The sequence below is a fragment of the Nomascus leucogenys genome, chromosome 19 (genome assembly GCF_006542625.1).
Source record: "Nomascus leucogenys isolate Asia chromosome 19, Asia_NLE_v1, whole genome shotgun sequence".
NCBI classification, from domain to species: Eukaryota; Metazoa; Chordata; class Mammalia; order Primates; family Hylobatidae; genus Nomascus; species Nomascus leucogenys.
In genome coordinates this window covers 15,050,073-15,070,975 of record NC_044399.1, presented here as the reverse complement: position 1 = coordinate 15,070,975, position 20,903 = coordinate 15,050,073, and the positions used below count along the sequence as shown (strand labels likewise).

The 20,903-nt window shown below is 38.0% G+C and overlaps 1 protein-coding gene across 1 annotated transcript in view; it reads right to left on the bottom strand.

The window, feature by feature from the left end:
• DDX1 (DEAD-box helicase 1) overlaps positions 1–20,903 on the bottom strand; it is a 38,201-nt gene that overhangs the window by 15,397 nt on the left and 1,901 nt on the right. The window contains exons 2-14 of the mRNA XM_003272762.4: positions 19,245–19,296; positions 18,884–18,947; positions 17,357–17,386; positions 16,648–16,744; positions 14,408–14,455; positions 11,492–11,575; positions 10,845–10,928; positions 10,230–10,306; positions 9,619–9,691; positions 8,081–8,157; positions 7,843–7,957; positions 6,798–6,936; positions 2,917–2,977 (exon numbers count right to left, since the gene is read on the bottom strand). Of these exons, the coding sequence (XP_003272810.1) occupies positions 2,917–2,977; positions 6,798–6,936; positions 7,843–7,957; positions 8,081–8,157; positions 9,619–9,691; positions 10,230–10,306; positions 10,845–10,928; positions 11,492–11,575; positions 14,408–14,455; positions 16,648–16,744; positions 17,357–17,386; positions 18,884–18,947; positions 19,245–19,296 (1,001 nt within the window). The remainder of the gene's footprint in view (positions 1–2,916; positions 2,978–6,797; positions 6,937–7,842; positions 7,958–8,080; positions 8,158–9,618; positions 9,692–10,229; positions 10,307–10,844; positions 10,929–11,491; positions 11,576–14,407; positions 14,456–16,647; positions 16,745–17,356; positions 17,387–18,883; positions 18,948–19,244; positions 19,297–20,903) is intronic.

The window sequence follows — 20,903 nt, the reverse complement described above, 5'->3', positions numbered from 1 at the left end:
AAAAAAAAAAATTAGCTGGGCATGGCGGCATGCACCTCTAGTCCCAGCTACTCAGGAGGCTGAGGCAGGGGAATTGCTTGAACTCGGGAGGCAGACGTTGCGGTGAGCCGAGATCACGCCACTGCACTCCAGCCTGGGCGACAGAATGAGACTCCGTCTCCAAAATAAATAAATAAATAAATAAATAAATAAATAAATAAATAAATAAAAATAAATAAATAAAGTGTGTATATGATGTATTTATGTGAGCACAAACAAGGTATTACATAAGATCATTCAGTAAAGTAGACAATTCAAAACCTCTACTCTTTAATTGACAGGCATTAAAAAACAACAATTCCATTCTTTTTTACCTGTTTTCTCCACCCTGTACTAAAAATACAGGTTTCTATTAGCAAAGTTATTCCTCTAGTTCCATTACTTCAATATCTCACCCCTCGAATAAACAGAACATTGTGCTGAATGAACTTTTAACTTGATCCAATATGAGGCACTTATTATCCCATGAAAAACAAAGCAGACATTTCTGAAGCTATTGTTTCATCTGCACTAATAATTACAAGTAAGTTCAACCTAGAAAATATTGTCTGAAAATGTGAAGATAAAATCTGTCCAATGTATTAGGAATCTACTATGTGCCAAACACTGAGACAGGTGCTGTAAACAGCAGTGAACAAAATACCATCTGGTTCTATGACATCAGTTTAGTACAGTATTCTAACCACGTGAGCTTCCTCCTTCCTAATTTCAGCAGGTAAAGTGGGCATAAAGACAGACACAAGGCCTCTCAGGGTTTTGTTTTGTTTTTTTAAGTCAGTTAGATCAGAAAAGCCTGTGAGACATCTTTATTTATATGACCTCAATGGCACATGTTGCATAATATTGCAAGACTAAAGGATTAGAAAACTAAAATGCTTCTACTCTCTCACTGCCAAGCTGACTTCCGCCCCAGCATAAGACCCAACACAGGGCTAAGGCTGAACCAGAATGTGGTAAAAGATAATAGAAGCAGAGAATGTAAGACAGAGAGAAGAACAGAAAAAGATCATATTAGATCCCCTAAGAAGTAGAGTAGAATTGAATTCTGCAAAGAATGCTGTAGAATAACACTACCTTTCCAATTGCTTCAAGTTGGTACCAAATTTTGAGACATCCTGATGAAAGCAGATTTAATTCCCTAAAAGATCTATAAGCTTTAGGAAAATAGGAATTGAGAAACATATTATCTTATGGGAAAAATGGGTTTGAGGAAGCAAGACTGGGAATAAACTTATTAAATCTCTCTTACAACCACTAAAATAAAATAAAACACACTAAATGTTTCAGCTCATTTTCTGCTGTTTTAACAGAATATCACAAAGTAGATAATTTATAAAGAAAAGAATATTTCTCACATTTCTGGAGGCTTGGGAAGTTCAAGAGCATAGTTCCAGCAGCAACTAGTGAGGGTCATCCCATGGCAGAAGGGAGCAAGAAAGAGAGGAAAACGGGCCCAAACTCCTGCAATAACTAACCTGTTCCTACAGCAAAGGCATTAACCCATTCATGAGGACAAAGCCCTCGTAATCTAATCATCTGTTAAAGGCCCCCACCTTCCAATACTATTACGTTGGCAATTAAATTTCAAAATGAGTTTTGGTGGGGACATTAAAACCACAGCACTAAATAAAAACATATCAAAGTAATATTACTCATCTTAGAACAGTATTAACAAGTATGGTAATATGATTCCTTGCTCTTAATATGGCATACCAGGTCAAATGTAAAGTCCATGTGGCACAAAATGTAGTTTGACAAGAGCACCAATGGAATTGGAGAAAGGACATAATTGCTTGTCATGACTCAATATCGGATGGTTTAGCTTTAATGATTAAATATTTAGGAAAGGAAATAAAAGAGAAATTTATAAGCTGTAAGTTATTTCACATACAAAAAATATTTCATGAAGTCCTACCTTCACAGACTTGATAAACAGTTAAAAATTTCCCAAACGTTGGCTGGGCGCAGTAGTTCACGCCGGTAATCCCAGCGCTTTGGGAGGCCAGGGTGGGCGGATCACCTGAGGTCAGGAGTTCAAGACCAGCCTGGCCAACATGGTGAAACCCCATCTCTACTAAAAATACAAAAAAATTAGCCAACGTGGTGGTGGGTGCCTGTAATCCCAGCTAGTCAGGAGGCTGAGGGAGGAGAATTGCTTGAACCCAAGAGGCAGAGGTTGCAGTGAGCCGAGAACATGCCAGGCAGAAGAATTGCTTGAACCCAAGAGGCAGAGGTTGCAGTGAGCTGAGAACATGCCATGGCACTCCGGCCTGGGCAACAAGAGTGAAACTCCTTCTCAAAAAAAAAAAAAAAAAAAAAAAAATTTCTTAACTTCTTCTCCAATAGTGGAGATCACTGGAGATCACATCCTCTTAGCTTTGTCCTTCGTAATAGCATGGCTGAGCACACCCTTTGCGACTTCCCCTTACACATAACTGAACCTATCTCTCTCCTCACTAGAACTATTACCCACTGTCTTATCATTATTCATCCTTCCCAAGGGTCACTGCAGGAACTTCTATCTTCTGCAATCTATTTTACCTCTACTTTTGTTCTTAACTCCAGTTTCTTCTTTTTCACTTATCTCCCCAAAAAGAATGACTCTTTACCCGTGAAGGCCAGAAGGAAATTCTCAAATGTTCAGAGGGTAAACAACAAAAAATCATGTATGCTGGACTTTTGCCTGAGAGGTCTGGGAGAGACTGTACACTTCCGGGAGAAGAAAAGGCACACTTGCAAGATGTCTTTGAACAAACATACTCTTCTGACCTTGCTCTAATTTCAGCCTCACTTAAATTTTCTTGAAACAAAACAGAGCTGTATTGCTAAAACGACAGCCCATGACATTATGTTTTAAAAATTAAAACTACAACTTACCCCATTTTCCAAAACAGAGAGCTGATCCCGGGCTGCAACACCTCCAATTATCAGAAGCTCCCTGAAATAAATATCAAGATGATAATGTAAAAAAAAAAAAAAAAAAAATTAAAATCTGCTTTACATTGTTTGATCTGCATCCATTTATTTTAGGTGGAAATTAAGGCTGAGAAAGGAATTGAGGAAAAAAGCCTACAATAAAACAAGTCTGGGGAAGGTGCAACACAAAGCAGTTAAATCCCCGTAGCTGTATCCATTGCTGAAGAGTGGTAAAGTCATGAAAGAGAATGTATGAGCTTGTAACATGGAAAAAATTATCCTCATCTACATATTCTTCTATATTAGGATAATTCAAGGTCCTTTAAAACCTGGCTTCAATCTGTGTTTTCAGATATATGTACTTGTATGTATATAAAATGCCCTGAAGGAATATACAAAAATCAATTTAAAACGTTGCCTCCAGAAAGGATAACTAGAAATTGGGGAATGGAGTGAAAGAAGACTCACTTTTCACAGTACCCTTTTGTGTTTGAATGTTTCTCATTTCAACAACTGGCCAACTGGCACTGGGACACATGGATGTGCACATGCAAAAGACTGAAGTTAAAACCCTTCCTCATGCCATACACAGAAATTAACTCTAAATGTATCACAGACCTAAATGTAGAACCTAAACATAAAACTCAGAAGACAACACAAATAAAATGTTCATGACCTTGGGTTAGGCATAGTCTGCCTTAACTACAACATCAAAACACCATGACAAAAGAGAAAAATAGATGAATTGGATTTCATCAAAATTAAGACTTCCTAAGGATAGTATCAGGAGAGTAAAGGCCAGATGCAGTAGCTCACACCTATAATCCAGCACTTTGGGAGGTGGAGACACAGGATTGCTTGAGGCCAGGAGTTCGAGACCGGCCTGCACAACATAGCAAGACCATGTCTCCACAAAAAATAAAATCAGCCAAGCACTGTGGCACTTGCTTGCAGTCGCAGCTACTCTGGAGGCTTAGGTGGGAGGATTGCTTGAGCCCCAGAGTTCGAGGCTGCAGTGAGCTATGAGGCATCACTGTACTCCAGTCTAGATGACAGAGTGAGACCTCATCTCAAAAATAAAACCAAAACCAAAAAGAATCACCTGGAGGAGCTGCTTTTCTTAAAAAACAAACAAATACAAAAAGATTCTAATTCCTATTCTCTGGAAATTCTGATTCAGTGTATCCAGGGGAGGGAACCAATACATTTTATATTTTCAAATGAGGTCCTCAAGTTCCTAGGTTTGGACTATTGTCCTAAACTATCATTTTTTTCTCCAACAATACTTTTACTTTTATCCACATTTATAATCAGATGTATTTATCCCTATAAACTTGGCAGAAGGTAAACACACATACACATGATAATTTATGCTTGTATGCAAAGCACTGTCGGGTTGAGGAATACAGAAGAACCACCCCTGCTCTAAGGAATGTGAAACTGAGTTAGAAAGAGAAAAGCTTTGCATATGCAAAGCAAGAAACTTAAAGCAAGTATAGCTTTAAAAAGAAAAATTAAGAAAATTAAAAAGTAAGGAAAACTAACACATGACAGTATGTAAGGATCAGGGAAAGGCATGTACAGTCAGTGTATCAGAGGAGGGGCAGATGGCTGGGCTGGGACAGCCAGCTTAGCTTCATTCAAAGATCATGACTTCAGCTGGGTTTTAAGAAGAAACATGTCCATTTGTACCGAATACCAAACGAGTGGCCCATGACTTTACCATCTTAACCAAGCAATTGATTTTATTATTCATCTTCCCCTCTAACTTTTGTCTATAATCATGTTCATTTTTATACATAATCACAGCACAAAAATCAATTCATGCTAGCATTTTACATTCTTCCCAAATCCTTTTATAAACAGGTCCCTGAGTTTCTTACACTAAGCAGACGCCCTGGTTACATGGTATGCTCAAGGCATTTATCCTATTTGTTTTGTTTCTCTCCCCTCCACACTATCCCCACACTTTCACACTCAATTCTGTGAAAGGAAGCTTAATTCTCATTGTTGAAGCCCTGGCCCCCAGCCTAAAACTTCACACATAGAAGGTAAATGAACATTTGCTAAATGAGGAACATGCATCAATCTTCAAAACAAAATTAGAAATTATTTTACCTAGTATAATTTATCCCTAAATAAGTTTGTTCAACCTGTAAATAAGATCAGTATTAAAAAGACAGGCCTGCCTGGCACAGTGGCATGTGCCTGTAGTCTCAGCTACTCGGGAGGCTGAGGCGAGAGAGAGAATTCCTTGAGTCTAGGAGTTCAAGGCTACAGTGTAGGAAGATTGCACCTGTGAACAGCCACTCACTTCAGCCTGGGCAACATTGTGAGACTTCATATCAAAAAAATAAAATAAAACTTAAAAAAAAAAAAAAAGACAGGCTTTTGTGACGTCAAAATATCCAAAGCTTCTGAAATTTGATAGTGGTGGCAGTTACACACCTTTTGAATATACTAAAAACCAATGAATTGTACACTTTTTTTTTTTTTTTTTTGAGACAGAATCTTACTCTGTTGCCCAGGCTGGAGTGCAATGGTGCAATCTTGGCTCAATGCAACCTCTGCCTCCCGGGTTCAAGCAATTCTCATGCCTCGGCCTCCTGAGCAGCTGGGATTACAGGCCTCTGCCACCAAGCCCAGCTAATTTTTGTATTTTAGCAGAGACGGCGTTTTACCATGTTGGCTGGGCTGGTCTTGAACTCCTGACCTCGGGTGATCCGCCCGCCTCGGCCCCCCAAAGTACTGGGAATACAGGCGTGAGTCACCACACCTGGCCGAATTGTACACTTTCAAGTAAGAGTTGCTGGTGTGTGGATGTTTCAAGTTTAAAAAGTAATTAAGGCAAAATTAACAAAAATCAAGTGTCAAATTGACTAACAGAGTGTATTACTTATATGGTATAGCCTTCTTCAAAGTCAAAGGGTTTGCTACTGAGCAAGGTCACTTAATTTATGGTATCCCGGCCGGAGAACGGCGTGAACCCGGGAGGCGGAGCTTGCAGTGAGCCGAGATCGTGCCACTGCACTCCAGCCTGGGCGACAGAGCGAGACTCTGTCTCAAAAAAAAAAAAAAAAAAAAAAAAAAATTTATGGTATCCCTTCAATGGTAGGAAGAGTCTTATAGCTAGACAGTGACCAATCTGAATGCCCAAATGGAAGAAAGCCACCACCGTGATGCAGTCTAGAATAAACCTCGCTAAGTTTACTAACATGCTAGAAATAGAGTGGAACATTTTCTATACAGATTTAGGGAAGAAATAAATTTGACACTGAATGAAATGCTCTCTTCAAAAAATTGTTAGAGCCAGGCATGGTGGCTCATGCCTGTAATCCCAGCATTGTGGGAGGCTGAAGCAGGAGGATCACTTGCACCCAGGAGTTTGAGACTAGCCTAAGCAACACAGTAAAACCCTATCTCTACAAAGGTGGCAATGTGCCTACAGTCCCAACTACTCAAGTGGGAGGATTGCTTGAGCCCAGGAGGTCAAGGTTGCAGTGAGCTACAATCATATCACTACACTCCAGCCTGAGTGACAGATTGAGATCCCCGTCTCAGAAAAAAAAAAAAAATTAGATTTTTACTCCAATGCTGTTTGACTAACCATGACTTTTCATGTAAGAGACATGGGAAAAAAAATCTCAATTTTAAAAAAATCATATTTATCATTTAGCAAACAAACAGGAGTTTTATATAAAAATTATTACAGTACATTTACATACACACGCGTATTATGTATACACACTGAATTTCTACTTCATTTTTCTCTACCTTATTCTTCTTCCAAAAAACTTCAAACCAAAAGACAATAAGCATTTCAGCACAAAAGGAAGATTTACCTTAACTTAGGATTATCAATATATTTCTTAAACTGCTTGATGTTATTCAAAGTTTGTTCAGCTAACTCCCGGGACGGTTCAACAATGAGAGCTTTCGGAGCATTGGGGAGAAACTTTGTTTGTGTCACCTGTGCATTACCTTAGAGAATAAAAAAGATGAGAACACATTCAAATCACACTTTATAATACTGTTACTTATAAAACATTAGGACAGATATTCTAATATCAACATTTTACATAATAATTGTCAAAAAGTAGAGAAGACAGTCAAACAAAATAAAGCTTAGATTTCTAAAACAAACTAAGGCTACTTTAAAACTATTTGGGCCGGTGGGGTGACTGACACCTGCAATCCTAGCACTTTGGGCGGCCCAAGATGGGACGATCACTTGAGCCCAGGTATTCAAGGCTGCAGTGAGCTATGATGGCGCCACTGCACTCCAGCCTGGGTGACACAGCGAGATCTCCTCTCTTAAAATAACAACAAAAATCTACTTGGAATAATTCTAATTGATTGATATGTCTAAAAAAATGACTTGCTTGCTTTGTGACAAACAGGTTATGAAATATACTTTAAATATTAGATACACAATGGATAAGAGTATAAACTTTGAAGTCAGACCACACAGATTTGAATTCAGTTCTAACACTTATTTGCTCTGTGACCTTGGGCAAGTCACTTAAAGTCCCTATTCTTTAGGTTGTCTGTAAAATGGGAAAACTACTACTTTATAGGGTTGTTGTGAAGACTAAACCATGTAAAGCACTTAACGTGGTGCCCTGGCACTGAAGAAGCACACATTCTATAAATATTAGATATCATTACCATTATGAATGGGATCCCAAAATGCCTACACTGAAACCAAATACTTAAGAGTTTATGAATTAGGTTTTAAAAATGAATTTTACTGGTGTGTTAAATAAAGATGTGTGACTAAGCCAGCAAGAAAAGTGTATGTAACTCACTATGCGAAGGCTTACTTACTGGAGTTCTCACCAATTATTTTCACTATTCTAGAAATCCTTACTCTTGCAGGTGTAATACCTGAGTGCTGCGATTTGACAATGTAACCATCCGGTGCCTTGGAAAGAGCAACAAAGCCATCTTTTGGTGGAAACTTAAATTCCTCTTCACCAAAGTTAAATTTCAGTTCAGCATTCTAGCATTGAATAAAAGAGAAAATTAAAATTCTTACCCTAATTGAAAACCATCGTATACAAAATAATGAAGAGCAAGCAGCTTACAACCACAGCAAATTTTTTCTAACTGGATTCCTGATTACCTTCAAAACACAGGCAGGAAAGAGGGCTTGGTTTTTCATATGTGGTGGTATTTCAAATGCCAGACCAAGATCTTTTCCTTAAAAAACAAAAAAGAGAGAAAGAGAGAGATTAGAACAATCAGAAAAGATCTTCCTCATGCTGACAATGTCAAATCTACCAGCTTACCTGCATTCATGCCTCTCTCCTGTCACTATGGATAAACTGTGTTGCCTAAGGCCAGCTTCTTCATTTTTTTACTTTACTCCTGAAACTGTCACCTCTGCCCCTCTATATTTTTCATTATTCCCTGTCTACAAGTTCATTTCCATTAGACATTCCAAAGCATATAAACATACTCTCACAGTAAAACACATAAGAAAACCTCCCTTGAACTCACCTCTCCCTCCATTTACCTTCCATTTTTCTTCTCCCTTTTGTAGTGAAACTCCAATTTCCATTTACACTGTATCCACTTCCTTTCATTTCATTCTCTATTGAACTGGCTCGTTATTAGGAGGCTCCCCACCCTCACCCCTTTGCTCCACCAAAACAGCTCTCTAATGCTTTCCACTTGTCAAATGCAGCAGTTAATGCACATTCTTCATCTTGCTAGACTAGACCCATCCGCAGTACTGGACACAGTGATTGCTCCCTGATCCTTCAAACACTTCCTTCACCGGGACTGCAGGACCCATGCTTTCTTGGTTCTCCTCCTGGCCTTCCTCCTCATTCCCCTCTGCTGGATTCTCCTCAATTTGCTGACCCCTAACCACAGGAACCCAGGCCTCAGATCTCTTCTCTTTAACTACCCTCATTCCCTAGGTAATCTCACCCCACCCTCCAGTGTGTCTTCAACAAAGCAGCCAGAATGGTACTGTTAAACTAAAGACAGATGATGCCACTCCTCTGCTCAAAACCCTCATGGCTTTCCATTTCACTCAAAATAAAAACCAAAGTTTAGATCACGGCCCATATGGCTCTCCATGGCCTGGCCTCACCACCTCACTGATCTAACATAAGGATAAGTCCTTTATCCCCAGAGCGCTCTAGATTCAGTGGCTTCCTCACTGTGACTCAGACATCTCAAGCACACTTCCATCTCAGGGCACCCACATTTACTATTCCCTCGGTCTGAAATGCTCTTTGAAGAAATCTGCATGGCCTACCACCCAACTCATTCGGATCTCTACTTAAATGTCACCTTATCAAGCCTTCTGACTGCCCTACACAAAAGCACAAACCCCCAAACCGCTATGACTCTCCACTTCCTTCCCCTGCTTTATACCCTCCTTCACAGCACTTACTACCACCTAACATGGTATTATATGTCTGTCTTTCACCACTAGTGTGTAAGCCCCAAATGTCTATTCCATTTTCTTCTGTGCCTCCAGTACTTACCAGGGTACATCACACATAGCCAATGCTCAAAAAATATTTGTTCAAGTGAAGGCAGGGAGGGAGGGACAGGGATTTGAAAAAGAGGGTGGGGAGATTTTTAAAAATCACAATTATTGAATATCATATATCTTTTCACTACTAAGATCCATATAGAGCTTACCATTTTTGGAGAACTTGACATGTCCTTTATCTATATCTAGGTAACATCCAATGGTATCATGCATAGTGAATTCCTGGAACACCAGAAAGTCAAATGGCATTAATAGAAAGCAAATTCTTAAATAAAGTTAAAATATAGCTGCATCAAAAGTATGTGTGTTTCAAAATAATTATTTAAATCAAAAATGCCTATTGGAGCATATGACATATACAATAGTACAAGCATTTGGCAGGCTTGTTAGAATCAAGATATTTAGGCTCATTCACACTGTAGATTTCAGCTCACCAGACGAACTATATTTAGATTCACCATGATCAAAAATGAGAATAACATGTATCAAAACCAAAATCAACATGAGGTGAAAAGAGAAGACAATGTAATGTATTTTGGAGGGGATAACAAATGGCATAAAAGAAAAATTATAACTACTACATATTTATCTAGCTTGACAATATTTCTTCACTAAAGTCCAAATCCAAACTTTCTGTGGAAAATATACAGAAAATCTGCTCATTTTGAGAATCATTTCTATACCCTCATTCTGTCATGAGTGATTAAGTATGCAAGAAAACTTACTTATGCTATGTTGAAGTCATAACATAATCGCTTACCTCTCCATAATTATCAAACTGTTTATTATGGGATTTCTTTCCTGTTCCACCAAAGCCAAATCCAAACTTGTCAGTACCTAGATTTAAAAAATATTTTACTTTTCTGGTGAGAGAAAATACACAATTAAATGACCTGTAAAAGAAGTAATTTTATTCACACAGTATGTCCATTTCATAAACCCACAGTAAAACTATTCCTTAAGTTTCTGAATCCTACAAAAAACTAAACAGTGCTTAGGCAACAGAGCGTGTGTGAGACTAGGGACACCAGTGATACTGCATCCCTTTCTGCTTTGGCCACTAAGAAATTCAGATGCAAGTTTACAATAATGTGAAGCATCTATATGGTACTGTGTGGTACAGATTCACATACATTAACTTTACCCTGACTCCATTCATATTCTTATCCCTCATTTCATACTGCTATAATATCTGTACTTTTTGTAAGTTCCTTCAAATCTTTTTTGGAACAGGGTGGGGTACAGATAAATATTATTTCCACGTCTTTAAAATAAAAACTTTTTATGGTTAAATTTACTATTTTGCTTCCCCAAATAATAAAATGTTAACTCCCAAATGTAAATCAATCAATTCAGTTATTTTAGAAACACTTACCTAGGTCCAAAGAGGCCTGCATGGTAGACCACCCGACCCTGCATAACCCTTGGTCATGACAGGATACTTCATAGTAGTGTTTCCCTACAAGGGTAAAATACATTGAGATTTATATAAATCACACACACATGCTTCAATTACCATGAAACCATCTTCCCATTGTTTCTGAATTACACTGGTATGTATCAAATGAAGAATTATAGGTATATTTGTACCATCAAACACGTTCCCAGATCCTTGACTTAAAGCTATTTTTAAAAACTCATGGGCCAGGCATAATGGCTCATGCCTGCGGCCAGCACTTTAGGAGGCCAAAGCAAGCAGATCACCTGAGGTTAGGAGTTCAAAACCAGCCTGGCCAACATGGTGAAACCCCATCTCTACTAGATGTACAAAAATTAGCCAGACATGGTGGTGGGCACCTGTAATCCCAGCTACTCGGGAAGCTGCGGTAGGAGAATCGCTTGAACCCGGGAGGTGGAGGTTGCAGTGAGCCGAGATGACACCATTGCCCTCCAGCCTGGGCCCTCCAGCGCGGGCGACAGTATGAGACTGTCTCAAAAACAAACAAACAAACAACAAAAAAACCCTCATGTATTAATACATTGCCTCAAAAGTTTATACAAGTGCAGATGCTGTTCAAATACCTTTCATTAATCCTTTAGTAGCTCTACACCCATGCCATTCCTTTACTTCTCTGCTTTGACAACAAAGACCATCTGACCCAATTGCTGGATTTGAGAAGAAAACACAGAAAAACACGTCAGTACAGGTTTTATAAATCATACATTCCCATCCCCCACCACCAAAAAAAAATCATTCAGTCTCACTAACAAGATAATTCCTTCATTTGTTGCAGTGTTCCAGAGACTGAGACTTACTGATTCCTGAGTGATAGTAGTATTTCCCAAGAGTAGTTAACCATTCCATTCCCTGGGTGTCCTTGGCTATGTTGGGGGCTATTTTCTATGCTGCCATCTGTTAACTAAGGTAAGATTTTACAGCAACAAGTCTAGAAAGGATTCAACACAGCTCTTAACCTGACTTGCACTAATAGTAGTTGCACCATCAATACAAATGTGTTTAGATAACTATTCTCCGGAGTCCTTTAAAGAAACGTACTCAAGGATGATGCACCACCTGCTCATCAATATTTGTCCTGATTTTATAGAGCTTGAGTGACTATATAACTAAAAGATAACAGAACTGTCTCTAGCTTGTTCCTCAATCCATGGAAGAAACCATATGGGAAACTAGGAGAAAGCATGAATAAATAAGCATGTATTTGTTACTTGCTAGTATTATAAGGGCTCTAAAAGATGAGGTATATTCTATACTATACATCATGATCAGTCCCAGTGATGTCCACATAGTAGGTGCTAAATGGTTTTAAGTAAAGATTCAGCTTTTTGTCTGTACTGGAAAAAACTATAACTTCTGTCCTGGTTCATCTTTCCAACTCATATTCTGTACTTGAAAGTAGAACAAACTGTTAAGCACCTCAACACACATCTTCCTACACTTTTCAGAAATTAAATTATTCAAAGTATGAATTCTTACCCATATGGGTACTGAGTTATGTAAAACTGAACTTTTAAAAAGTTATCTAGGAGCTTCCAGGATAGGTGAACACATGATGGTTCCTGAAGAGTGGCATGTCCAGGGAGGGGAGAAGCTCCAAGCCCCTTCCCATACTTCAGCCTATGCATCTCTTCATCAGTATTCTTTGTAATAGCTTTAAAAATAAACCAGTAAACATATTTCCCTGAGTTCTGTGAGCCACTCTAGCAAATTAATTGAACCTGAGGAAGGAGTTGTAGGAACCCTGATTTATAGCCAGTTGGTTAGAAGCATAAGCCACAACCTGGGCATCAGATGTGGGGGACAGTCTTGTGTGACTGAGCCCTCAACCTGCGGGATATGATGCTATCTTCATGGAGACGGGGTGAGAATTGAATTGAATTACAGTCCTCAGCTGGAAGAAACCATAATGGGAAAGTAGGGGGAACCATGAATAAACGAACATGTGTCTGTTACTTACTCCCTCAGTTCTCAGCTGGTAAATGCTGAGAACTGACTGCTTGCTTGACTTGTGGGAAAAAAACCCCATACATCTGCTGTCAGAAGCATGCTGTGAGAGTATACAGGGAAAATGGAGTTTGTTTATTTCTCTGTATTCTCAGAATTGGTGTCAGAATCAGGGTTTGCTAGAACTGTCTTGGCTCACAGAAATGTAGTTTGAAAAGAAAAAGGATAAAAGGGTAGGGGATGAGGAACTTTTGGTTTCTTGGTGGCCACAAGATCACCTATGGTATGGAGCCACAGCTGTGCTACACTCAGTTACTAAAGGTAAAAGTTATCAGTGGAATTTAGAGTTGGATCGAACTCCTGAGGAGCTGGTTCACTGGATGCATAAGAAAACACAAATAAGAACCCTTGAGGCGGAGCTTGCAGTGAGCCGAGATCGTGCCACTGCACTCCAGACTGGGCGACAGAGTGAGACTCTGTCTCAAAAAAAAAAAAAAGAAAAGAAAATGCAAATAAGAAAGAAAAAAGCATACAGTCCTTTGGTTACTATTATCTGTAATAGCTAAAATGAAGTAAGAGTGCAGGGTCAGCCCTTGATGTGAGACCACATTCAGATTTCAGTCCATCTGAGCTTTGGTCACCAGCTTCAAAGCTGACCCCCCATGGGAAAAATTATGCAGGGCCAACAAAAAGTACTTCTAAGACCTGTGGTCTCCAAGAAGGCAGTCAATGTGGGGAAGAGCAAAACCAAAAAACTCTGAAACTGGAGGGTATAGTGTGAAGGAACTGTTACATTTTGTAGATCAGTATCATAAGCTTCCTGAGGAGCCTTTACTAAAATGCATTCTGAGAGTAACTACTTTAGGAAAGTATCTTTGGTTTTAAATGCAGCAGAATAGAAGGGCATATTTGGGCTGATGCAGGTCTCGTTGCTCACTACGGAACAATCACAGATGGATCTACGCATGATGGAGGTTATTCCCAAGCCAACAGCCAGCCTGGTGGATTGGAGAAAAGCCACCGCAAGGTCTGTTAACCCCAAGAAGGAGGACTGTCCAACTCCACCTATAAATACTTTCTTTTATAATTTCTGCATTTTCTATTTGAGTTAGGAAAGTTTTGCCACAGCTAAATTATACATGTAGTTTTCTGTATTCAAATTCATACATACATATTTAAGTCCTAAATACATATGGAATTTATTTCTAATTATGATATGAGATAGAAGTCAATTTTATATTGCTCCAGATGGATCATCAATTGTGTCAGCACCCTTTACTTAATAAACCATCCTTTTTTCTCACTGAAATGAAATATAATTATTTTTCCTGTATATAACTTCTCATATATGCTGAGATTCATTTCCATTATATTCCACTGTCTATTCCTATGTCAGTTCTATACTGTTTAATGATAGTGACTAGATTCTAATATCTGGTAAATTAAATCTTAATCTTATTTACTTGGTGTTCTCATGTATTATTTTTTAAAGTTTCTGAATTACAAATGAGCTGATGGAAAGCCTATCCACTTACCAAAAGCAGATCCTCTGTCATATGGGTTCATCTGCCATTTGTTGAGCACTAAACAAATTAAAATAAGAAAAGTTACCCACAGATATATAAAATTTAAAATGCTTGGCTGGGTGTGGTGACTCACGCCTGTAATCTCAGCACTTTGGGAAGCTGAGGTGGGCGGTTCACTTGAGGTCAGGAGTTCAAGACCAGCCTGGCCAACATGGTGAAACCTCATCTCTACTAAAAAAAAAAATACAAAAATTGGCCAGGCATGGTGGTGTGTGACTGTAATCCCAGCTACTCGGGAGGTTGAGGCAGGAGAATTGCTTGAGCCCAGGAGGAGGAGATTGCAGTGAGCAGAAATCAAGTCACTGCACTCCAGCCTGGGCGACAGAGTGAGACTCCATCTCAAAAATGAAGAAATAAATAAATTAAATAAATAAAATGCTCTATTAAAAAAAAGCAAGTATTTTATACATCTTAATTCCTCTAGACTCAATATGGTTTTATATATTATTTAGAACACACAAGTAAAACTTGTTTTTATTAAAAGCAAAAACACAATTGAAAAATCAGGCATGTTGAAGATAATCATCACTGGTCCATCTGGACCTAAAACCTTATCTCCTCGCTTGCTTGCTTCAGTGTGCTCTGTATTAGATGATACTGATCTCTGTCCTTACCCCTATGTCACTATTAAAATGAAGTTTAGGTAACTAAACAAGTTGACTTCAATTATAAAGGAAATAACTGATCAACATTTCAGAGTCTAATTATCTTGTAACTATCAAAAAAAAAAAAGCAAGTCCTTTACCTTAATTCAATACCACATTCAAAAGTCACACAATTTTTTCATCCTCCTTTTTACAGCATTGGCATTTTCCTTTTCTGACACATCTTAATAATTTGTTAAGATGTATGTATAAACTAAGAATTGGAATAAAGAGAGCCCTACGTGCTTTCTAGCCCAACTTTCCACTCATGGTAGAAATCCTTTCTAGATTATTTCTGGTCAAAAGATATCCATCATCAGCTTAAACACTTTGAACATTGTAGAAACAACTTTGAGGTTCTCCCTTGCATTGTCGCTCAATGTAGCTATTACTTAGTACTCTAAGTTAAACAGAAATGTTCATCTAAGCTATTTCTAATTGGTCCTGGTCCTGCTTTCTAGAATAATTATCTTCTCTCTAGTTCTCTTCAATAATTTAACAATTATCCCATCTCCATTTTTACTTCTTCTCCATGTTTAAATTTCTACTTTCTTTATTCCTCATAGGATGTGACTTTTAGAATCATTATCCCTATGGTTATTCTCCTTTAGGAGTGTTTTCTTTTACCACCATTTCTCATAAATGACGGCACAGTTGTTACAAGTTCTGAAACTATTATAGGATAGGCCAATAGTGTAAATAGTTACATCAATTATCTATCTCATAATTAATTTACATGAGTTCATAGATTCTACATTATACATTTTATGTATAACATTACTTTCAAACAACTGAAAAGAATATGTTAATACGACAGGTTCACTAGTCTTCAACTTGCTATTTTGTAACAATCCTGTTTTGTATAATGAACCAAGAGTGACTTAAAATATGGAAAAAAATATTATTAAAATATAACAAAAGATTAATTAAGATAGAATGAAATTTAGAAACCATTCAACAGAAGCAACACAATTTAAAGATGAAGAAACTGCGGTAAGATTGATTATGGTAGAGACAGTATCAGAAACCTAATAAAAAGACCAATTTCCACGTAGATAGGACTGCACATAAGAAACAACTTTAAAATTTGTATTTTAACTTCCTAGGTGGTTCCCTTCTTATCTTAGAGGAAAAAAATGCCTCTGTTCCCTGTAAGGCAATACTTCCCACCAGCATGGGTTTTTACTCCATAAATTATTTGTAAAATCCTTCCTTAATATTCTTGTAAAATGTACCTATTTTCCTTTAGTATTAAGTACAGAAAGTTATCAGGTTAAGAAAAACACTACAATATCGAAATGTAATCTCCAAAATGCCAGTGTTTTCTCAAAGGGAACACTATTAGTGTTTTAGGAGGGACAACCTTGCAGTGTTTACGCTCTCAATGACATTCAGCATCCCTGGTTTCCAGGGTTCTGGATCCCAATACCACCCCCCAGATATTGACAACATTTTAAAAATGCATACCCAAATCTCACTTTCCTAACTGCCAGTGATGAGAACCAATGATTTCTATAAAAGGAAATATCAATTTATAAAAATTACCTGAAGCACCAGTTTTAATTGTTGTTTTTCCTTTTTTGCCTTCCTGTTGGTCTTTCAGAGTTTCATAAACTATCTGGATAACTGGAATACTAAAAGCCTATCAAAGTAACAAAAGGTATCTATATTAGTATTCAGATATTAATGACAGCTTAATAACCAATATAAATGACAAAAGTTATACACATATATCAACTAATTATACATATTCCAGATTGCTACTACAATTTCATTTGCCTAAACCAAAAATACCAGTCAGACAACAGAGGGTGGACTAAATGAAGGAAATAGGACGCAGCTAACAGCACAAAATGATAAAACAATGGAGACCAGTAGAATGAACCTACACTAAAGAGGGAAAATATCATCCAGTCAGACAAATTATTTCTCTAGTCTAGGCCAGTAGGAGATCAACTTCTGTATGTAACCTTTTTATTTTAAGAGTCATCATATTAAAATTCAGAAGTGAGTATAAACACTAAAGCTACTGTAACTCTCTAACACCCATTTAAAACTATGTTCTTAAGGTCATACTTTTTCGTAGCTCTTCATAATTAGCTGGCAACAAAAATATCATTTTCAGTAGCAAGTAATTAATTCCTTACCTTTAGGAGGTTGCTATTTTATTAAATATTTCAAAGTAAAAACTACTGTTCAAAGCTATTTTAAAATTGAAATTTTAGAGAGAAAGTAAATATAATTTATTACTTACACCAGTTTTGCCACTTCCTGTTTCTGCAGCCTGAGGGGAAAAAAGTTGATTTTACAGATTAAGTTGTCTATTAAAGAAATCAAACTAACACCATAATATGTAGAAATCTTTAACATTTGACCGGCTACCTTTATTTTCACAGTGCCTCCAGATATCCAGGCTTCCTCTGTCAACTCTGACTACAGCCCATCTTGTTACCTTTCCCATACCCTTAAGAATCTTCTCTTCCCTTTCCTTTCCCATTGCTACCATTCAAACGGAAGCTCTCATCATTCTAATCTAGATTATTATAAAAGTATCCGAACAACATCTAATCCCAGAGCTATACTACAATCTGCTACTCAAATTAGTCTTCATAGAAGACTAATAATCAAATTCTTTAACAAGACACTTGAGAAAGAGCCCAAATAATCTGACCCATTACCTCTCTACCATTTTATTTCAAGTTTATCCCCCCTCAGACACATTATTTTATGCTACCATCCAACTGAAATATTCCGGGTCATATCCTACATTCTACTATTTGCTGTTTTGTTGACATTCTCTCTACCTAAAAAGCATTTCTCTTTTATCTTCCCTTGTCAAAAATCTGGCCTACGCTTATAACTCCAGCACTTTGGGAGGCCAAGACAGGAGGATCGCTTGAGGCTGGGAGTTGGAGACCAGACTGGGCAGCATAGTGAGACCCTGTCTCTACAAAAAAATACAATAAATTAGCCGGATGTGGTGGTGTGTACCTGTAGTCCCACCTAATTGGGAGGCTGAAATAGGAAGATTGCTTGAACCCAGGAGTTTGAGGCTGCAGTGAACTATAAACACACCACTGCACTCCAGCTTGGGCAACAGAGCTTGGCCTTTTTTAGAAAAAAAAAAAAAAAAAAAAGAAAAAGGAAAAGGAAATCTACTGCTGGGCGCGGTGGCTCACGCTTGTAATCCCAGCACTTTGGGAGGCCGAGGCGGATGGATCACGAGGTCAGGAGATCGAGACCACGGTGAAACCCCGTTTCTACTAAAAATACAAAAAAATTAACCGGGCGTGGTGGTGGGTGCCTGTAGTCCCAGCTACTCGGAGAGGCTGAGGCAAGAGAATGGCGTGAACCCGGGAGGCGGAGCTTGCAGTGAGCCGAGATTGCGCCACTGCACTCCAGCCTGGGCGACAGAGCGAGACTCCGTCTCAAAAAAAAAAAAAAAAAAAAAAAAAATTCTACTTCCTCTAAGCAGTCCCTACGATCCTTCAAGCAAAAGGATAACTGGACTCCCACTTGAATTCTGTACTACTCTACATCTTTTATGAAGGAGCCACATTCTCTCTGATATGAGATTCATTCTTAAACATGTCTTATTTCCCTAGTTGGTTTAAGCTTCTCAAGAGTAAATACTTACCTGTTTGAAGCTTTTACCTAATAGTCTGAATACAGTATATGTATCATAAATGTTTGTGAATAAAGTTAAAGTATCATTTTTAAGCCTATGCAATTCTTAGAATGTGTCCCCAGCTCCCAATCACCTCATCAAATTTAAACTTACCATAAGTACATCACCTCCTCCTAAGATCAATGGGATAGATTCAGCCTGGATATCAGTTGGGAGGCTAAAAGAATCATATTTGAAGAATTTTAGTTACTGGGAAAAAAAATCGTCTAAGCAAATTAAGTCACGTTAAACTTTAAGCCTAAAAGAAAATTTTACGTGGTAAATACGATCCATCTTATTCCACTAGAAATATGTCAAGGTTAAAAAAAGGAAACTTTCCACAATCTAGAAAATCACAAAAAAAACCTGATTTTCACTTACCCAACTAGACACAAAAATATTTGATAAAATCACTAACAACTGTTTAAATTATAAAACATCCTCTCCCAGGTACATTTAAGCTTTATGTACTTACAGCCAATCCATCTCTTCCACAGCTTGTGCAATCTCAGGCATTACACCCATCTCTGAAAGTAAAAATTAATTTTAAAAACCACATAAACTGAAGTGAAATCATAAACTGCATTGCTTTCAAAATTACTATTCATAAAACAGGGTAAAGATTTTGAAGGATAGCTCAGTTACATCAAATCTACTGAGCGTGGCACTGTTGAAAGGGCACAAGTTCTGGAGAAAGACTTGAGTTCAAATCTCAGTTCTCACTTATTAGCAAGTGACCTTAGGCAAGGCTATAAATCTGTTTTCTCCACACAAAATGGGGCTGATATTGTCTACCTCGTAGGGCTATATGAAGACCAGAGATAATCATGTAATGCAGCTGGAGCATGGTTGTCACCTAATAAACTGTAGCCACTATAGTGCCTGTTTACTTCTCATGACTTGTGGAAAGTCTGCCAAGCATACACAAGGTTGTTGCATTTAGAGATAAGGTGGTAGTTATGTGCCTTGGCTATTCCAGGACCATGTGAATACCCTCAGCAATTGGAGAAAAATGAATAGACAAGTGGAGAGCGCCCACATTTATTGGCAGCCGTAATCAAAATTCTGATTAACTGAAGAGGGAGGGGCCCGTGGTGAAAACATGGGCACCTGGAAATGTCAGCTGAAGAACTGCTCTGTTCTTAACTGTATACATATCTCAAAAATTCTACTTCAAGGCCCATCCTAAATGAATAGAGATGAGTTGCTCCTAACTGGGTTTTGTCATTTTATCATTTCTCATATGAACTCTAGAGGGTAATTATATATGGAGTAGTTAGTTGGATTACTTAAACTTTCCTTCCAAAAGACAAGTGATTTTTATTTTAAGTCTATATTTATAAAATATAGCTTTTATTATTATAAAAATATATATTCTTATTAAAAAAAATACTCAAATATTCCCAAGCCCCAGAGATAACCAATTTTGAAATTCTGTATTTCTTGCCATCGTGAAAAGGCATAAAGCAAATGTACAAACTGAAAATACTCTTCATAAAATTATGTAGCTTTTTCTCTGCATCAGATGAGAAGGATCATCATTTTCAAAAAAGAAGGCTCTCCTAACTCTTCTTTTGTTTGTTTGTTTTTCTTTTTTTTTTTGAGACAGTCTCGCTCTGTCACCCAGGCTGGAGCGTAGTGGCACGATCTCAGCTCACTGCAAACTCCGTCTCCCAGATTCAAGCAGTTCTCCTGCCTCAGCCTCCCGAGGAGCTGGGGCTACAGGCGCATGCCGCCACGCCTGGCTAATTTTTTTTCATATTTTTAGTAGAGACAGGTTTCACCGTGTTAGCCAAGGTGGTCTCAATCTCCTGACCTCGTGATCTGCCCACCTTGGCCTCCCAAAGTGCTGGGATTACAGGCATGAGCCACTGCACCTGGCGACTTTCCTAACTCTTAATCTCCTCAGGAAAAAAAAAAAAATCCACAGATAATCTAATGAAGATCTAAAGTTGAATATCCAGGCAGGCCTTCCTAAGAATTAATCTGTATTACAGTCTATGTTCTCTCTCCTAAAACGCAAACTGCTTGAAACAAAGGAGTGGTGTGTTCTTACTGCATATTGAATACCGCAAGCTGAAGTTGTTTGCAAAATTGTTATACGAGAAACAACATATCACTTTCAGTAAATTCC